This window comes from Aptenodytes patagonicus, chromosome 6 (genome assembly GCF_965638725.1).
Source record: "Aptenodytes patagonicus chromosome 6, bAptPat1.pri.cur, whole genome shotgun sequence".
NCBI lineage: Eukaryota > Metazoa > Chordata > Aves > Sphenisciformes > Spheniscidae > Aptenodytes > Aptenodytes patagonicus.
Window position 1 is genome coordinate 62624399 of NC_134954.1, and position 18836 is coordinate 62643234.

Consider the following 18836-nt stretch of genomic DNA (forward strand, 5'->3'; position numbering starts at 1 on the left):
AGGATCTCCACTAACTCCATTAGCAAACATACAGCTCTGCGTATCCTGAACTAAGACAATGGAATCAAATAGGAATGGAAGCAGAATAAAATCAGAGTGCAGATCTGCAAGAGTAATTAACATCACGTGTTCCTAACTGTACTTCGCCAGCAGCATACAACCCATGTGGACTGCACCAATTCTATTTTTTTTTTCCCTGCCTTTGCCTTGAAAATATACAAAAATATAAAAATTGATTAAAAGAACAATAAAAATGAAGCAATGATGAAGGACCTCTGATGGTCTGCAGCACCACCTTCTCCAACAAGGGTGTCGCCATTGATATATCAACCTCCAGAATACATATCTGGATACAAAGCAGTGACTTAGGCTCACGAAGTAAGAAGCAAAGCTACACATGCTCTTATTTTGAAACCACATACATATAGGCTTCGGAAGAGCAGACGCTTGTGTCTGACCCTTTTGGGAACTTTCTAAAACCTCCTAAAAATGAAAAAGAACTTTAAAGAGGGTAAAAATATAATTCATTGCTGTGGCGATAACTGTACATTCATTGTTCTCATCAATTCAAAGAAGGAGTTTTTAGTAAGTAATGTGTTTGTAAAGTTGCGATAATTAAGTGTATCTGCAGTTCCCTGTGAAGTGGAATCCTTTAGCAGATGATGAACTTGGGGACACAAAAACCCTTTCATAGTGGAGGGGAATCAAAGTACCTCATTGTTTCAGTGGGCAAATTGCAATTCAAGCTATACTGTTCCTTCTGCTATCAGCCCCAATTTGCAGTAACAGTTTTGTATATAAAAACATTTTCCATCCATGAAAGTTTAAGTAAGTAACATCCTCTTCATATGGCCAACAAAGAAACTGAGGCACACAACACTCAACAGGCTTCCAAGGACTGCAGTGAACAGGTCTTCAGACTCTTCATTCCAGATGGATCATGCTGCCTCCTGTCAAAACTCTAACTTGAACAGAAACACAGCATGTCATTATTCACTTCACACTAAAGATCTAAGGATGAAAGAAGTGGGGAGATAATTTTCCCCGTGCCTTTCTTAACGCCATACTCTACCCTCCTCTGACCTGAAGTTTTGGGCAACTCTGCCATGAAGCCTGCCTGGTATCCAACAAGGACGTGTATTTCTGTCCATTTTGATCCAAGAACTTTTAAGTTTTCACCAGCATAGTATTTTCTGCAATAAAAATATTACTGCAAACAAGAGATCTCAGAACAACAATCAGCATGTTGAGCTGAATGCAAAGTGACAAGTCATGCCAAAGTTCATTCCCATTTGTGAATGGCATGCATATCCTGGATGGTTAGGAAGTGGACATGCAGATCTTCTGTGTCAGAACAAGCAGATCTCATTCACTGAGATTAAAAATACAGGAAAATTGATCAAGAAGGTTTCCCAGGTTGAGAGGTTGCTCAGGCTAGAACATCTGGAGATATCAACTGGTAAGTCAGGGGCTGCCCAAGCTAGAGTGAGGTGGGAAAGGATTTAAGATACCTTTGTCCCACATATCTCCCATTGATGGGTTAGAAATAAGGTCATCCTTTGAGACCTCCCATGTAAACAGAGCAAAACAGGCGCAAGAGCAGACGCACTCTATGATGTGACGTTCTAGAGGTACCTTTCTTGTGTGCCAGAGAGATCTAAGATGCATCTCACAGATCTGAGCAAAATCTTCACCATAGCTCCACCAGGGACTTTACAATCCTGTGGCTTCACTTTGAAGCAAAGAGTTATCTAACTGGTACAGTTTAACCCTGACACACAAACACTGATAGCACAGACCTTGTGCTACAGGAGTATGAGTGAAGTTTCAGCTCCCAGAAGTCACTTCAATTTTGTTCCACTTTTTTGTTTTGGCTTTAACGTAAACAGGACTGTGTCTATCCTCCCTCTTTGCACAAAATACAGCTTGTCTTTAGGAGTGCCTGCCAGTATTCTGTGTACCCGGTGCTCTTCAGTAGCTTTGCTGTTGCCTGCAAATAGGTCATTGGGCTTTGAATGAAGTGCTGAACAGTTGTTCACAATGCTTACAATGTTATGTGGCCTGAAAGAAAGCAGGCCTATAGTCTATACATTCTGAAATAAAGCCAAGCACTACTACAGCCCGGGAGCGGTGCTCCAGTAAAGCTCTCAAAAGCGACACTAGAGCTACGTGGGTTAACCTTGGCTGTGTTCTTTTTAAATAGTCCTCAGCCATCCAACTGCACTTCTAGGTTTATTTCAGGCAAAGGCCATTATTTGAAAGTTCAGCCACGATTTCCTACTTAACACACAGAGGTCTTGGTCCCTGCTACCATAAAACCAAGAACACTTACCACTGACCTCAAAAGCTGGAAGGTCCATGCTAGCTTGAAATCACATTTATAACATGCTCCAAGTTTCACTCTTGCAATACTTCCCAGTTCTAATACAGTTAATGTTATTTCAGTAATGAAGAGCATCAGGAGCAGCATTTCTACATAGATCTGGACACACTTGATAATCCTCTAAGTTTCATTTATCTAGCATACATTTATCTAGCCAAAGGACATCTTTTACAGATAATGTTCCTAAGAGTTTTAAATCTGTGGATTTTCAGCTTGTGGCAAACCAGAAGACATTTTCATAATCTCAGAATCACTGCTCATTTCTGAAAATCTTGGCCCTTGTTTCATTAGATTACTTAAGGAGTAGATAAATTTAAAACAAGCAATAAAAAACTTATTTCTGTACACAATGTACAAACATTCTTCATGCAACACTCATGCTTGATGATACACAGTTTGAAGAAAGAGTAGTATCTGAATTTTCCCTTGCCTTTGTGTCGCTGTACCATTAGTGTGGAACACTAATCCATCTCCTTTCAGTGACATATAACGTAGACCCTACAGATTATCTAATCTTAATGAAGCAGTTCTCTGCTGGCTTGAGCTGGAGAAACTCCAGTGACTTCAGCACCTGACTATGCTAGTGACGGGGTCTGGCTCCACATCAGGTTCTTGAATAATTTGCTTATGTAACTTCATTATTTTCCTTATAACAATGCAGCGAGGGATCAGGTTCCACAAGCCGGTAGCAGCTCCCAAAGTTTCACACTTAGGTCAATGCAATTCATGCTGTGCAACAGTGTCAGCTGCTAAAGGGACACAAATGCTGTAGCAACTTTTGGGTTTTGTTTTCACCTAAACAGTTGGTGTTGGCCAGATTTATCAAAATCTCTAACCTCTGCAACTTGGTTGAATTATAATAAAGTCTCTTTGAAATGGTTTAGGCTCATTAAGCAAAAAGATCAAGGCTAACTGGAAAAATCCATCGATTTTAGAGAGGAAATGTGGTCAGTGACCTAAGCTTAATACAAGTGCCTTATGATTGCTGCTGTCACTGGTCCAATAGACCAAGCTGAATAAGCAGCTAGTTGCCTGAGCTATATGAAAGCAGTTTTCAAGTTACTCAAACTTCTGTTGGCGATGGGCTCAGAACACTGGCAGTCCCATAAAAGGAGAGGACCTCATACCCTGATTGCTTCTGAGGGACTATAACAAGAGAGTTAACAGACAAGCACACCAAAGCCAAAGATTACTTCACAGACAGACACGCTTTTTTCAGGCTCCCAGTCAAGGTGTCTTTACACAGCTAGACAGTTGAGTTGAGACTGCAAACACTATTAGTGTTATTAGTGCACATGGCTTTTAGTCTACCTGTTTACATTTCTCTTCCAAGTTTCCTTCACCGGGCCCTGAGGAAGCCGTAGTTGTCCTAGCTGGCAAATCCTCACCCACCCAACTATGCATGGTCTGGGTTTGACAAACAGGAAAGTTGATATTATTTAGAGAAAGCATAGATTTCAACTAAATCATCTAAACAGTACACATACTATCTTTTTGCAGAAGAGTTTTAATCAGTTGCTTGCTTAATTTCAAGTAACAAAAAGTATTAATATTTGATTTAACCAGAAGAGCATTCCTTTCAGCAGAGAGCAGCACTGGCTCAAAATTAAATTCAGCCACAACTCTCAGGCTTACAGGCATCCCTTGGTTCTCCTACAAGGCTTTGCTTTGGCAACCTCCTGATGGCCTCCATAACCACCTAAAAACCTCTGCTGAGGTGCAGAGCTTAGGCAGTGCTGCACTGAGATTGCACTTGCATCTGGCCAGCCAGGAGTAGGGGAATAGGTGTTTGCATTTGCCTGTACCTATCCTTGCAGACCTCTAAGTTCAGAGGAAGAAGCAGTTAAGAATTTGCAAACTCCTGACTCCAGTCCGGGCATCAGTCTGACAGACCAACATTGTCTACAAATGCCTTTTATCATGTGATTGGTCTGGCGAAGATCCACACTAACATCTACTCACTTTTGACAAACATAATCATACTCTGTATGCATCATTCATTTCACCATCCAGTCTAAGGCAAATGTGGTTTTAATAACTTAAGGCACACTGGAACAGAGAAGCTCTCTCTCTCATGTCACTTTGAATTATACCAAACTGCAGATCAAATATAGGTCCACTGAGATCGAGAGACAGCAGTGACACATTAGGCAGCTTGTATTAGCACACATTGGCATAGGGCAATGCTTCAATTCTCTGATGAGCATAGCTGATGTTAAATGAGTTAATTGACATCTACTGAGAGTGTTTGCAGGCTCTAAACAAGTGTTATTTAAGTGTACTTTCCAGCAGACAATTAAGTGTTAGCTGGCACTAAGCTAACAAACTATCTACCAAACCAAACCGCCTGCTTGTTCCTTTTTCAGATCTAGAATCAGATGAGTATGGACATCCACATTACTGGTATGGTAATATGAAGCACAATGGCTTCACCAATTCACACATAATCCAAGCATGTTAGCTTGAGCACAAGTTTTTAAACACACAGTTTTCCCAAAAGACTTCTAATAGAATATGCTGTTTACATCCACATCCTGAAAAGGAAGAATTTGTTTCACAGATTCAAATACAGAATTCACGTACAGATTAAATCCACAGTGCTATTGTGTTTTATACAGCACACAATATATCATGAAAGGCTTTTACAAGTCATGGATAGTTTCATTACATGTGTCAAAGGCACCTCAAACAAGTGCCAGCAAAAACTATGCAGCACTGAATCATCACACATTCGGATTACTGTTCTATAATGGATTACGACTCCTTATGCATGCTGTTGTTTTGTGACCTGGGCACAGCAAAGACCATGGCAAAAATGTTCATTATTTCTGGAGAGCCAGATGTTACCCCAGAAGTCAAGCTGATGAAGGCTACTCTGGGTAACTTTGCTCCTTCCAAAATGGCATTTGTTGCAAAAACAGGTTTCAGGACTAGAAACAAAGGTTACATTTCATTAACAACTGAGAAACTTTTATCATAAACCTAGCATGTAAGTGAATTCTGAGGGGGGAAGTTCCCACATATAAGCTAAGAAAGAAGAAAAGCTACTGAAGTAAGATGGTTTGTAACAAAAACATGCACTTTAATCTGCATGGAGTTTTGAAATGCTAGAGTAAGTATGGCAGACTTATCCATCACAGTTCAGACAGCCTATGGTCTATTTATTGGATGGCTGTACAACACATCATGTAAATATCACCTCTAATGTCAATTTTCAAAATAGATACATCACCTATACCTATGTAGGTGTGTGTTTATATAAATGGCATATACACACAAACATATTATGCACAGACACATAAGCATGAGTATACACATTCTGTGAAGCGGTTTCTTGTTATCTCATATTATCATGTACTAGGTCTTACTGTTTCAAGCAAACTGAGAAAATCTGGTTATATAACAAATTGCTTTCAACTCAAAGGATACTAGAAGGCTGTATAAAGCGAAGAGTTTCATTTTAAGGAAATCTACCGAGCACCATGTTTCCAACAAGCACGTGATGATTTTCTGGCCACTAACATTGGGAAAAGCCATTTTCCTTACACTGCGTACACTAAAAACATTTGGGCTCTCATAGCTCTCTAGCATCAAATTCAAAACAAACAGAAAATGACAGCTATTATTTTGGAAACACAGCTAGGACACCGAGATCCTTTTTGTTCTAACAGCATTAAATCAAGTAAACACTGAAGTCCACCAAATGCCATTTTTGATGTATTACACTATTTTTCCTAACACTGACTATGTTTAAATGCCTGAAAGGAGTTCCTCTGTGCATTTAGGCTGAGTTTGACTTCTTTAGGAATATCCTTTGGCTAAAAGGCTGACCTCAGCAGTATGGACATAGTCTTATTTAAGACTCCATAAGCCTGAAATGAAATCCTAAGGCCTGGTTCTCTGCTAACTTGGCTCTTCGTGGAGTCCGCACAAATCTGGTGTAGGAATATTGCAAGAGTGCTAAAGAAACGTCCGACCCAGAAAGGCAAGGGCCTATGACTGGGGAATATTAAAACAATTTGCCATTCAAAAGCATTTCTGCAAACACCCTCTTTGCCACTGCTACTGTCACAGGCCATGACCAACAGTGTTTACTGCCCAACACCAATAAAGATGAACGATGCCATTTCAGCTCACTAAGTCTTTGGGAGTGCTTTTTACAGTGAAGCTTCTGTCCCAGAGTTGCTCAAATCTACCTGATGCTAGATGAAAAATTAAAACTCCAGGAGAGATTTCAGAGGTCTCACGGCATCAAGCTGCAAAGGAGCCCAATTTCATTTCCTTAGCAGTGTTTGCTTTCCTGTCTACCACTGTTCCCCCTACAGACATCACAGCAATATTTTATCCAAACTTGCTCTGGCCTTTATTGATAGATACAATTCCCTTATCAAAGTGACAACATCAATATTTCTTGAAAAATGACAGCTAGGACTACTAGTTAAAGAAGTACATACATCTTCATTGGCTGTTTGAGCATATGAAGAATTTGTTGACCTGCAACTTCCTCTCTGAAATCTTCTTCATATTCTGGTATAATTCAGAAACATTTTCTCAATTAATCAGTTTTAGGAAAAAAAATCTCATCCCAAACTTTTTTTGTTTGGACACCTCTAGACTTCACCTGCAAACCAGTGGCGCCAATCCAAGGAGGGCCTACCCCTAGGTAGTCTGAGGGGGACTTCATCTTAATGCAAACCACAGTAACACAAGCACTCTCCTGGGCTTTTTGATTCATTGCAATGGTTCTAGTATCTTACCAAGTCCCATCTACTGTCTATATTCAAGGGCAGCTTGGCGAAACTCAGTAACAAGTGGGACAGCTGAAAGAAAAAGTTTCCCCAGTCACGTAAGTGGAAGGCAGAACATGATGTACCCATGACACGAGGCTGCCCATCACGTGTAAAAATGCATTCAGGCTTGTAAAATAAAACTACCGTAGGAATATTTCATCAACAGAGAAGCCAGGCAGGGTATCTGGCACAAAGGAAATATTTCTTCTTGCCTGAGATTAGTAGTCCAAATGATGATCAGGCAATACAGATCTTGTTATATATCGTTATGTTTTGGGCCCCTCACTACAAGAAGGACATCGAGGTGCTGGAGCGTGTCCAGAGAAGGGCAACGAGGCTGGTGAGGGGTCTGGAGAACAAGTCTTATGAGGAGCGGCTGAGGGAACTGGGACTGTTTAGCCTGGAGAAAAGGAGGCTGAGGGGAGACCTCATCGCTCTCTACAACTACCTGAAAGGAGGTTGTAGCGAGGTGGGTGTCGGTCTCTTCTCCCAAGTAACTAGTGATAGGACGAGAGGAAATGGCCTCAAGTTACGGCAGGGGAGGTTTAGATTGGATGTAAGGAAAAATTTCTTTACTGAAAGAGTGGTGAAACATTGGAACAGGCTGCCCAGGGAAGTGGTGGAGTCCCCATCCCTGGAGGTATTTAAAAGACATGTAGATGAGGCGCTTAGGGACATGGTTTAGTGGGCATGGTGGTGTTGGGTTGTCGGTTGGACTCGATGATCTTAGAGGTCTTTTCCAACCTCAATGATTCTATGATTCTATGACCAGAGCTTGGCTGATTAACAAGACGGTGGGCAATGTCATTGGCCCTTCACCTTGGAAGGCCTTGTTCCCCTTCAGCCTGTACAAGCTCCTCCTAAATGCTAAGCTCCTGTGTGCCCTCACAGACGACTCCACCCCCTCAAATGCCGAGCACTCATGTTTAATAAAAGTTTCCATTCACCCAAGCCTTGAACATGAGGTTTCTTTAGGCTTTGGCCAGAGTCAAATCAGAAGCCTCATTCTAATTTTCATTCTCAAACTGATGGCTCTTTTCCAAGATCAAAGTATTTTCCCACACAGAGCCCAAGCCTGTCATCCAAATTCAATAAGCATTTCACCTACGTAAGGATTGCACAATAACTTTGCTGGCAATATTAGTGATAACATGGTAAAGTTACTGACTTAATGTCCTCAGACCAGTCATCACAGTATTTGCATTGCCATTTTGTGTTACTTTTCTGTATGGTAATTAACTGGCTTTTGTAAAATGATTTCATCAAATCTTAAACATTTTCCAGAGAAAAATCAGAATTAACGCCCTGTTACAGAGAGGAATAAACCAAGGCAGAGGAAAGTCAAGTGCATCGCACAAGGTTAGACGCTAGTACAATCAAAATTAGAGCTCAGTTATCTGAAGTCCTGATCTGTGCCCGGCCCATCGATATGTTCTGCTTAGAGAAAAAGCAGCAAGCCAGCTATATGTGTGGAAATTACGAACAGGTGCTCTCCTTGCACTGGAACCACATCCCATCCAGGTCTCCACGCAGGGCTGCGCGGCCTGTTCCTACCCAATGGCTTTTGTTCAGCACGGAGGACAAATGTATTTCACCTTTCTTCTAGCACTGCTTGCAGGAAGTAAATCCTAACTTGAATGCAGGGTAAACACCCGTAAGTATTAACAATCTTTAAAACAAGACAAATATTTACCTGTAACACACTGCAGATCACCTTATTATAAACAAAGCTAGACAATAATTTTGACTGTACAAAGCTCATGGCTACTATCAGCATCTTAAATGGTTTCTGCCCTGAGAGGGAATCACGACATTGTCAATGACAGTCTGTAATATCAACTGTATGTTCCTCTAAGTACATCATGTTTTTCTTGTGATAACAGAACTTGTTTAGCTACAGATATTATTCCATACGAGAACATAAACTGTTTTATGCATAACAGTATTTCCTTTGACTAAGTTTCTTTCTGATTTCACTACTGTAAAACATGACCTGTAACAGGTGAAGTATGCTCAATTAGTCATCATAAGAATATGCAAAGTTTATTAATAAAGCTCTGTCATTCAGTTTGAAAAAGGTTTTTGGACTAAATGCCATTTTTTGTTCTATTTTTCTCCAGCGCCTTAACACTACAGGGCTGGGACCTCCATGACTGTCACACAGTCAATAGCAGTAATGGACAGACGATCGCTAATAAAAGGATAATCCCACTATTGACTGAAAATATAATCCAGATCCCTTGATTGCTACCATAGGATCAGATCTGCATGACTAATTGCCATGTGCACACAGCAGCCACATGCTTTCCCCACTGACAGAGGCCATTTATATACTTCACCACCAGCATGAGCAAGCTCGTTTTACCTGCATCTGCTCAAAGGTAAAGTCCAGACAGAAGAGCATGGCCATCACATACAGATGCTACTTGCATTAAGGTAGCATTCAGTAACTCAAATCTGGGTGAGAACCACATCGGCTGCGGGACTACATTTCTTGGAGGAAAGAGTCCCTGCCTCTGTGAGCAGCTGAGCACCAGCATCGCTGTTTCACCAAGTCAGCCGCAGTGGTATACATGGACGGGACTATGCCAGCCAAAACTCCTCAGTACCAAAAATAAAGTCTGCTCTTGTCAGCTTGCAGAAGCTGAATGGATTGCACTGGTGATCTCAAATCCAGATTCTATTGAAAAATTACATTATTATTATTATTATTTCCCTCTCCCCCATAACCTCAACTGCTATCTCCATTTTTAGGTTGTGACAACGTTTGCAACGCATGGTCTGCTTTGCACTCAGAAAACCTCAGGTCTTGAAGGCCGCTGTAATACCTTCCACAAGGGCAGAATCTTCTGATCCTTTTATGTATCTTGATATAAAAAAAGGTACTTTTTTCCCATGTTACAGTGTCCAAAAAAGGAGGACAATTTTTTAATTGTGTTCTTCAGAACATTTCACCTGTCTGGGTTGGCCCTTGGTAATCCAGTTCATTACTGCATAATGAATTTATTAGTCTGTTAACTACAGTCCTGACAGAGATAATGGCCAATGATTGCTTATAAATCCTTTGCTGCAGTGTTTCTTCTAAAGCCCATGGTTTGTATTATGTTCTTAATAAAATCATAGTACAGCAACAGTATGATGAAATAAAGATCACCTGGGCATTCATTTTTAGTAGCCTAAGTTAGTTTAACTGTGTAATAATTTATTTGAAAGCTATAGGCATCAGAGGCAAATCCAAGTCACATGCAGGTTTAATAAAAAGAATTTAGATGCAGTAATCTCTTATCAGCCCCCAAAGCACTTGCCCAGGTACTGTTCAGGTGGAGTTTGCTGGAAGTTTTGCCAGAGCTCTGCAAGTCTTTGAAACAGATAGAAGGACGGACACCACACTGAACACCTGCTCTCCACATCCCACAGCTTCACAGCAAACAGCCAGTTTTTTCAGCTGCTGCAGATACTCTTCACTCAATTTTGCATGTAGCAATGATGACCCCTAATGGTGGAATATTTCTTCTGCTGAGCAATATGCAGAGGTTTTGCTTTTCGGTGTCTATTTCTACTTAAATTAATTATAATTCACTCTCATAGACCACCAGCAGAGTAAACTGCTTGAGGTTTACTTGAACTGTAACAGAGAAGCAGCTTCTTTGGCTGTTTAATTCTTTCTGACTTTGTACCTGGAAGCATCAAAATGGAAATGCATATTCCAGATCTCAGTCCAGGATTTAAAGTCACCCTTTTTTCCTGAGGCAGACTGTCTTGCAGAAGCAAATTTCAGTCACACTAACGTGAATAATCCCTGATGAAAGTCTTCAGAAAAGAGCATGAGACATTGTTCTCTAGATCCAATCAGCTGTATGACAGAAAGCAAACAGCATGCACCCAAAAAGCTTCTTTGAAGCCTTCTCAGCTATCAGATAATGCTGCAGTTGCAGCACCTTTGATACCCAGTGATCTTTTCATCAGAATCAAATAATCACTAATAACAAAAATAATTTTCTTCTTTCCGAAGTTATAAAATAATGTTATTCTAGTACTAATTCAACATTTTAAATGCATGTAGAGCATCAAAATCTCATACAATTTTTACATTCTGAAATGCTTAAAAGTTTTTTTTTTTTTCAATCCAAGTACATCTCAAAGCCTTAAACTCCTACTGGAATCTTTCTACATCTGGGCTGGGAAGAGAAGGTAATTTTAAATTGTGTTACAGATGCCAGGTACATAAAACTATGTCTCACTTTTCTCTTGGGAGAGATGAGTATCACTATCCGCCCATTTTAGCTTGCCTGACACTTGCATCTACAGCAAGATAAAGAACAAGGTAACTGTATTACCCAGGCCTGACCTAAATGTGTCAGTTTTTTCCAGGTTGAGATAAACACACAGCTCTTAGAAGAGCTGAGAGCTCCTGGCAGCTTACTGATTTATTTACTTTCTTTTAACAATATAACAACACAGTAGTCATGCTAGATTTCATTTGAGTCTACAAAGCACAGAGCCTTCACCTAAATAAACAAAAACCTAGAGATATTTCTAGACTGCTCAAGAAAAAAACCCACATTTTCAAACTATGATCTCTTTTTGCATGGTAATAGTAGTTAGTCACATGGCTAAGTACCTACTAGAAAAAAAATATATGAAGACATGCTTCAGAAATGTGTCTTCACTGAATTGGCAATTTGGTTTGGACAGTAAGGTATGTAAAATCCATTTTTCAAAATTAGAATTTAACCACTGAATTTTCCATTACCTTTAAGACCATTTTTTGTTGGGGTTTTTTGTTTTGTTTTTTAAGAACAATAATTACCACAAATACTTCCATCATTCTGGCTTACCTTTCTCACATCTGAGCTCTTTGGTTCTGTTGTCCAAGTTATAATTCTAGATACAGCAAGTCTTGTCTCACTGGAGTTCACAAAGTCTGTTGGATCCATCTGTCTTGCCAAGGACTCAATATACTTCAGGATAGCAACTTTCACCTGCGAAGTGAAAAGGGATTTGTTAATCTTATGAGCTGGCAAAGATGGATTTATCCCATAATAAACAGATACCATTACAGATAGACAAGACCTATGTCACATGGGGGAAAAAATATCCCTGTGACATGTCTCTATGTCATGTTTCAAAAACCAAGAGCAACTTTCTACACAGGATAAATTTCGTGTGGTAAGAGTCTGGAATGGTTTATCAGAACTCGCTTGAATTACATATGTCTGCTTGTGCGTTTGCATAAGCAAATCAGTACTCCACCACACTGTTTCCACTAGCAGTTATTGTTCCAGATGCCAAACCATAGCTTTTAGTCTCAAACGATCCAAAATTTGGGAGATTGAAGAAAGAACACTTGAGTCATTTGGCATCCTGTATATTCCTGTCTCTGGAAAATAAATGTGTATGACTTCCAGAGTTTACAGTGTTCCTATAACCTTGAAACAGCCACCTCCTGAAAAAGTCTGCACAACAGTATCCCTTTGGGAGGATTCCGTAATAGAAAGTTCTGATGTTTTTTCCTTCAAACCCTACATGTGCTACGTGTGATCTGTGCAACAAGCACTTGTTAAGGTGTGCTTAGGGTCCCAACTTCCCAGCCGTTCAGACAGGATCTGGTCCCTTCTGTCCTGCACAGACAGGTTTTCTTCCGACCAAGACCAGGGTGAAGAGGAATGTTCCACGTCTAAACTTTAAGCACATTCCAGCGTGCTTAAAGCCCAACTCTTAAGGGCTTCTAATGGGTCATAGGGCCCTATTTTAAAGATATTTAGATTTATTAAAATGGAGAACGAGAGTGTTAATCAAAGTTGCCGATATCATTTCTGTATCATGCAGGTACTTACAATTAGTTATCTTATCATGAGTTCTATGCTTTATGGTATGCCTGACATGGCAAGCTAAGACAACCATGTTGATGCTTTAGTGAAAAGGCTTTTGATACCAACCTTCAGGTTTGGTGTTTGGGTCTGATCTACAATAAATCTCATCAAAATGTTGAATTGTTGATCAAATGGAAAAGAATCCCTGTCCAAAGAAAACAAAGGCAAAAATGTAATGCAACAAATTTTCAGGACTAAATTAACTCAATACATTAAAGCTTACACAACAGATTTCACCACCTATCACACTTTTCTTCTTCTTAACTTTACCATCAACCAGAGAAACTCCAAGTCTAAGTATTAGCTGACTGTTGATTTAATACTGGAGAAAACTGCTAAGTCAATACCTTTATACACTGTTATGCTATCTGCTTGCTGTACACTTATCCGGCTTCTGGCACACCTGTCCATTCCTTCTTCACTTCAGGCTGTGCTTTGTTCCCTTATCTCTAGTAGCAGCCTTGTTTATCTTGTCCTCAGAGTTCATACCTGGTTTTGATTTCTCTCCTCTTTTTCCATCCTCTATCCTGTTTCCTCCTGGATTACTACTACTACTTTCTTAATTAACCTATTTGCAGGATGAGCTGAACTTTATTGTAACAGTGTCCTGTGCTGGACATCCTTAGAAAAGGACATCGACTACAGAATTGGTGTGCACATTGCAGCAGCATTCAAGGTCTTATCCTGACATTACCATTATTTGCTGTTTGAACAACATGAAAGATGCTCTGAACTTTGTGGTAAAGCACCATTCATATTCTGAACACTGCAAATATTCTTTTTTTCCATCAATCAAAAAGATATCAAAGCATATGCACACCAAAAACCCAGATTAACGAAATTAATCAGTTAGACATTTTAAAAGTTATGCTTTAAAGTTATCTATTTAGAAAAGAGACAGGCCTTTCAATGCTTGAAATATTGTGACATAACTTTGTTCTCCTTTATTCTGGTATTGATCAACATTGAGCCCTCAAAATATACGGCACTGCTGGGTTTCTAAAATGTTCATCAAATGCCTTCCTGTAAACCTGCAAAAACCTCCATAACATTTGCCATCGGAGTACTCTACCTGGTGACATCCAGAGCTTTTTGAACTTTCGCCTGCACAGACCCCAGCAAATCTGCTCCCATTTTCTTTAGCAACTGGGTCAGGAGAACAAAAAGCCAATCCTGCAAGTCATCTTTATGAATGATGATGAAATCAACCAGGGTTTCCAGAAACATGCTGAAGACCTATAAACAAAACAAGTATCATGAAAAGGAATACCATGCTTTAAATAAAAATAATCAAAGGGGAGGCATTTACAATCTGAGTTTCAGGATGATTTTGTTATAGACAGTTTCATGAATGAATGATTTTAGTGACTACATTGCTCCGAAAAAAAAATCAGACAAGACACATCTAAAACGTGTCATATTAAAATACCACATGAAACGAATGAAGGAAGGGGGTAGAATACACTTACTCTCTTTTGTGAATTCCACAGCAAAGCAGGCCATGCAACAAAACAAACCACTCGTTAGCACACAGTGATCAAGGCTGGTTGTTCAGATGCAGTTTGTCAACAGATAAAAGACGCATTCATTGAAAGTTTACATTTCCTTAAAACACAATCCCCTCTCAGCAGAGTTACTTAACACATTATATACCTTGGATGAGATCCAGTCTCCTCACTCACAAAAGTAACATGTTTATATATGTTTATATGTAACAAAGTTTACGTATGTTTAACACCACAATTAATGAGTTTGTAGCAATAATTCTATAAAAGCAGTGCAGATGACAGACCACTGCTGCCACAGAGGACATACTTGAGTCCAGTGTTCAATAAACCCTCACCTTACTCAGAAATTGGAAATATTTTGCAGATAAATAGCTACACCTTCACCCTTTCCACAACACATACTGAACCTCTGAGAGCCAAAGCATTAAGACCTTACAGATAGGAACTGCCACACTCGGTGAGGCCTGTGGACAGCTGGTCCAGACTATAATTACAGCCAAAAACGCACGCTTCGAGCAAGACCTGTGACAGGCAACTATGCCTGCGTGCGGGATTTCCACCTGACAATGATTTATTAAAACTAGTTTACCAAGTGGTCTGAAGTACAAATATTTATACAATTTCTTCTTTCTCAAACTGTACTTAACCCAAGAGCAGATGTTTTTACCCAGTCATTACTGGTTGCCCTCAACCAGCAAACCTCCTCAGGAAAGGCCATGAAAACTCCCTTCTCCTGCTTACCTGTCGACAGAAGACCACTGGGTCTGAACATGCCTGTGGGCCCAACCTCCCCATTCCCTAGTCTGCTTCTTTTTAAGAGATGTCTGTAAATTCATGCCACGGCCTTTAACTTCAAAGGTCAGTGTTATAAAGAAGGCAAAGTGGCTATATTAAAGACTTTATTTATGAGATCCAGAACAATATCTTGGTGAGACTCCATACTGCTCCCAGGTGTACACAATACACAAACCCCAGTGACCATGATGCTGAACTGTGGCTCATTACCCTTCACAGACCTCACTGTACTGTGTATCACCAAGACACTCCCCAGAGATGTACAGATAAAACTGAACTTCTTACTCCAGGACCTGACATCTGAAAGGTATTAGGTTGCTCCTTGGGAAGCACAGAGTAACCAGTTCCTAGCAACATAAGAGAGACTGAGACACAGCCCTTCATTGTAAAACAGATAAAAATCAAGGAGATTCATAAATGCCAGTCTCCCCCGGCAGATGGCAGGGGTAGAAATACAAAACATTCATCTTGGAACAGTGTCAAATGTGCACACATGGTAATGTAAGAGAGTGAGCCAAGTCTTTGTGATCTTACCTTGCTGTGAGGGTCAGCAAACATGCGAGTAAATATTTCACATAGCCTTTTTAACTCGACTCGGCTAAAATACATAAATAAAACATGATATTAATGCTAAAGCTTTAGTTGCAGCAAAAAAGCTAATAAATATTAACAGCTGAAAGATCTAACCTTCTTTATTTAAATGTCACTTAAGTCACACTTCTGAAAACTCTATCTAGGCAAAGACTTAACTGGCATTCCAGTTTAACTGCTGGGATCACCAGCCTTACATTAAGAAATCTAATAAACATTTTAAAAATCATAAGCCAGACACTTGTATTTTCTGCTGCTCCTATTTTCTTCTATATTCTGGATTGCAGAAGACAACTTGAAACATGCACATTTGGGAGATATTTACTTTCTGCCTGCGTCAAGGTCACTGACTCACTGAAACACAGGTCTTTTGCAGCCGAGGAATAGGTTTCTCAAGTCTCCTTTGTATCAGGGAATTCAAATTTTCAAGTAAAATCAGAACTTTCATGCTGTTTGCATATATACTAATCATAAATATTTTGGTCTAAATTCTCAGTTGTTTCAGTACAATCAGTCTAGAACCACACAGTATTAACATACCAGATGTTACCAGAACTGACTCCAAAGTCTGAGAGCAGGCACATCAAGGAGACAAATACATAGAAATGGAAGACAGATTAACAAGTGGGCAACCTAGTAAGTCAGAAGATAATTAAATCAAGGCACAACCTAAGTTCCTATTAGTAAGAGATTATTAGGTGCCCAGTAATGCTCTTTTTATGCCAGGGGAAAAAAGAATGATGTATGGGTCCCCTTCATAAGATATTGAGTTTGAGTCAAATGCAGAACTGTTTGGTACCAAAGCTCTTATTTGCAAATGTATTGAAAAGACAAGTCTTAGTTTTCCTGCAAGGCAAACTGCCAAAGAATGGAGAAGTTTTGCTTGTTTACTGTGCAAGCAAAAACAGGGCAAGACAGTTAGGTAACATTTCCTGCATACTATGGATGCAATTAGATATTTTTCACAATTACTATGTAATTGGAGCAACTAGTGAAATGCACATCTATTGCTCAGAGAACAGCCATTCAGATCTTGACTACAGGTACCTTCTTTCCAGGAAGACGTTAATTCTACAATCCACCAACATATCTCCCTCTCTCTCAAAATAAGCTTCAAAGAACAGGCCAGAATATGCTAGTAGTCTGCAATTATTTTATGTTAGCTTGTTTATAAGCAACACAGGACATTTTTTCAAATAAACCTATGCATGAAAGGCTGATCAAATTTTAAAAGGTCACAAAAACAATGGTCTTAAGAGTTTGATGTAGAGGAAAAAGTCTTTGTAACAACGCCACAGCAAGCTGTCAGCTTCATTCAGGATGAGACTGCACAGTCTCAAAACAAGTACTCTACAATGTTCTCCTGACTTCATGTAGATTGCAGCTCTCTGAATGAACTCCTATTTATTACTCTAATGAATTTTCTTTCTGGACAAAGGTTACATGAAGACAGCAAGTATAAGCGTGTCTCTTTCTAAAAGCTCATGGACCCAAGGTAACAATGCAAGTAACAAACTGAAACAGGCAGTGGAAGAACGTTTCCTTAAGGGACTTGTTGGCCTTGTTTTATTTAGAAGACCTTACGGAGAGCCCCTAGAGAACTAGACCACATGAAGCTGTATGAAACAAAGAGGACAGGTAAGCGCCATACCACTTGCATGCTGCAAATCACAGCTAACATAGGATCAGCCATTTTTCAGTTCAGAGTACTAAAGAAAACCTAGCCACATCACTGCCTTTCATTCAACTTGTTATACCACAACAGAAGATATCAGGTTTAATTAGAAGACAGACAGACTTGCCCCTTGGACTAATGACCTTGATGATGTTCTGCAAGATGCCGTGGGAACAAACAGGATGATAAAATCTAATCATTAGAACAGGCACCAGATCAACCCTGAACCAAGGAGGAAGCAGACCAAACGCAAAACAAAAGGAAACATAATCTAGAGTACTAAAACCAGTATCAAATGAAAAAAATAACTCTGTAGGGGTGTAGTTTCTGGGACAGGTATATAAACTATTCAGGATCAAAGCTAAGTAAACATACTAGCTTGAGGGACTAGTGACAGCAGTACGGTTCAAAAACTGCAACCAGCAGGATTGAAAACAATACTTGAATTCTACTGGCATTTCTGCTAAGAGCTACTGATCTGGATAAATAGCCCATCACCCAGCCTTCTCAGCGTTTCCTCCCTTGAGCTATCCCCAACAGCACTTAAAACCTCGGTTATAATCCTCACACACCTTTGTGGCAAAAATCAAAGTCTCACTCAATTTTCTCATGCAAGTATATGAGATGCCAGAGTCTTTCCAGACAGTTCGTTAAAATAAAGAAAGAGGAAAAAAAGACAGCATATGTGTGGGAAGTATCTTAAAAGACTCGTAAATAGGCCACATCAAAAAGCACCTCTGATCTAGAGACTAACTACCCATATTGAAAAAACTGTAGCACTTCCCACTTAAGGACTGCATCACATCATGTGAAGTGCTAGAATATTTTTATGATAGCAAGAGAATAACCTTTCCAGGCCTGCTCTCAGTACATTTTCCTTCAGTCTGTTAACATGAACCATCAAATATTTTCAGCCAGCAAAGGCCTTTTAAAATGGAAACAATTGTGCAAATCCAAGTAGGTAGGCTATAAACCATACAACAACCACTTACAAACTTGGTTATAATTTAAGTACATAATATTCATAATAGGGAAATAAAAACATCGCAGCTATTTGTGAATGTTATCTTCAAAGGAACGAAAAGATAAACAGCTTGTTTCCAAATACTTTCACCATAAACTAAGGGTGAAAAGCCTATGGCCTGAGAGCCAGTTGTCTTTTGTTAACGTGACCTGTGGCCATATGAAGGTTCCACATGACTATTGAGTAATTCTAGGATC

The 18836-nt window shown here is 39.7% G+C and overlaps 1 protein-coding gene across 10 annotated transcripts in view; it reads right to left on the bottom strand.

The window, feature by feature from the left end:
• Positions 1–18836, bottom strand: part of CLASP1 (cytoplasmic linker associated protein 1) — a 188947-nt gene that overhangs the window by 35334 nt on the left and 134777 nt on the right. For all 10 annotated transcript variants that reach the window (XM_076342950.1, XM_076342953.1, XM_076342948.1 and 7 more), the window contains 4 exons: positions 15884–15947; positions 14119–14282; positions 13113–13191; positions 12012–12155 (listed from right to left, as the gene is read on the bottom strand). In XM_076342950.1, the coding sequence (XP_076199065.1) occupies positions 12012–12155; positions 13113–13191; positions 14119–14282; positions 15884–15947 (451 nt within the window). The remainder of the gene's footprint in view (positions 1–12011; positions 12156–13112; positions 13192–14118; positions 14283–15883; positions 15948–18836) is intronic.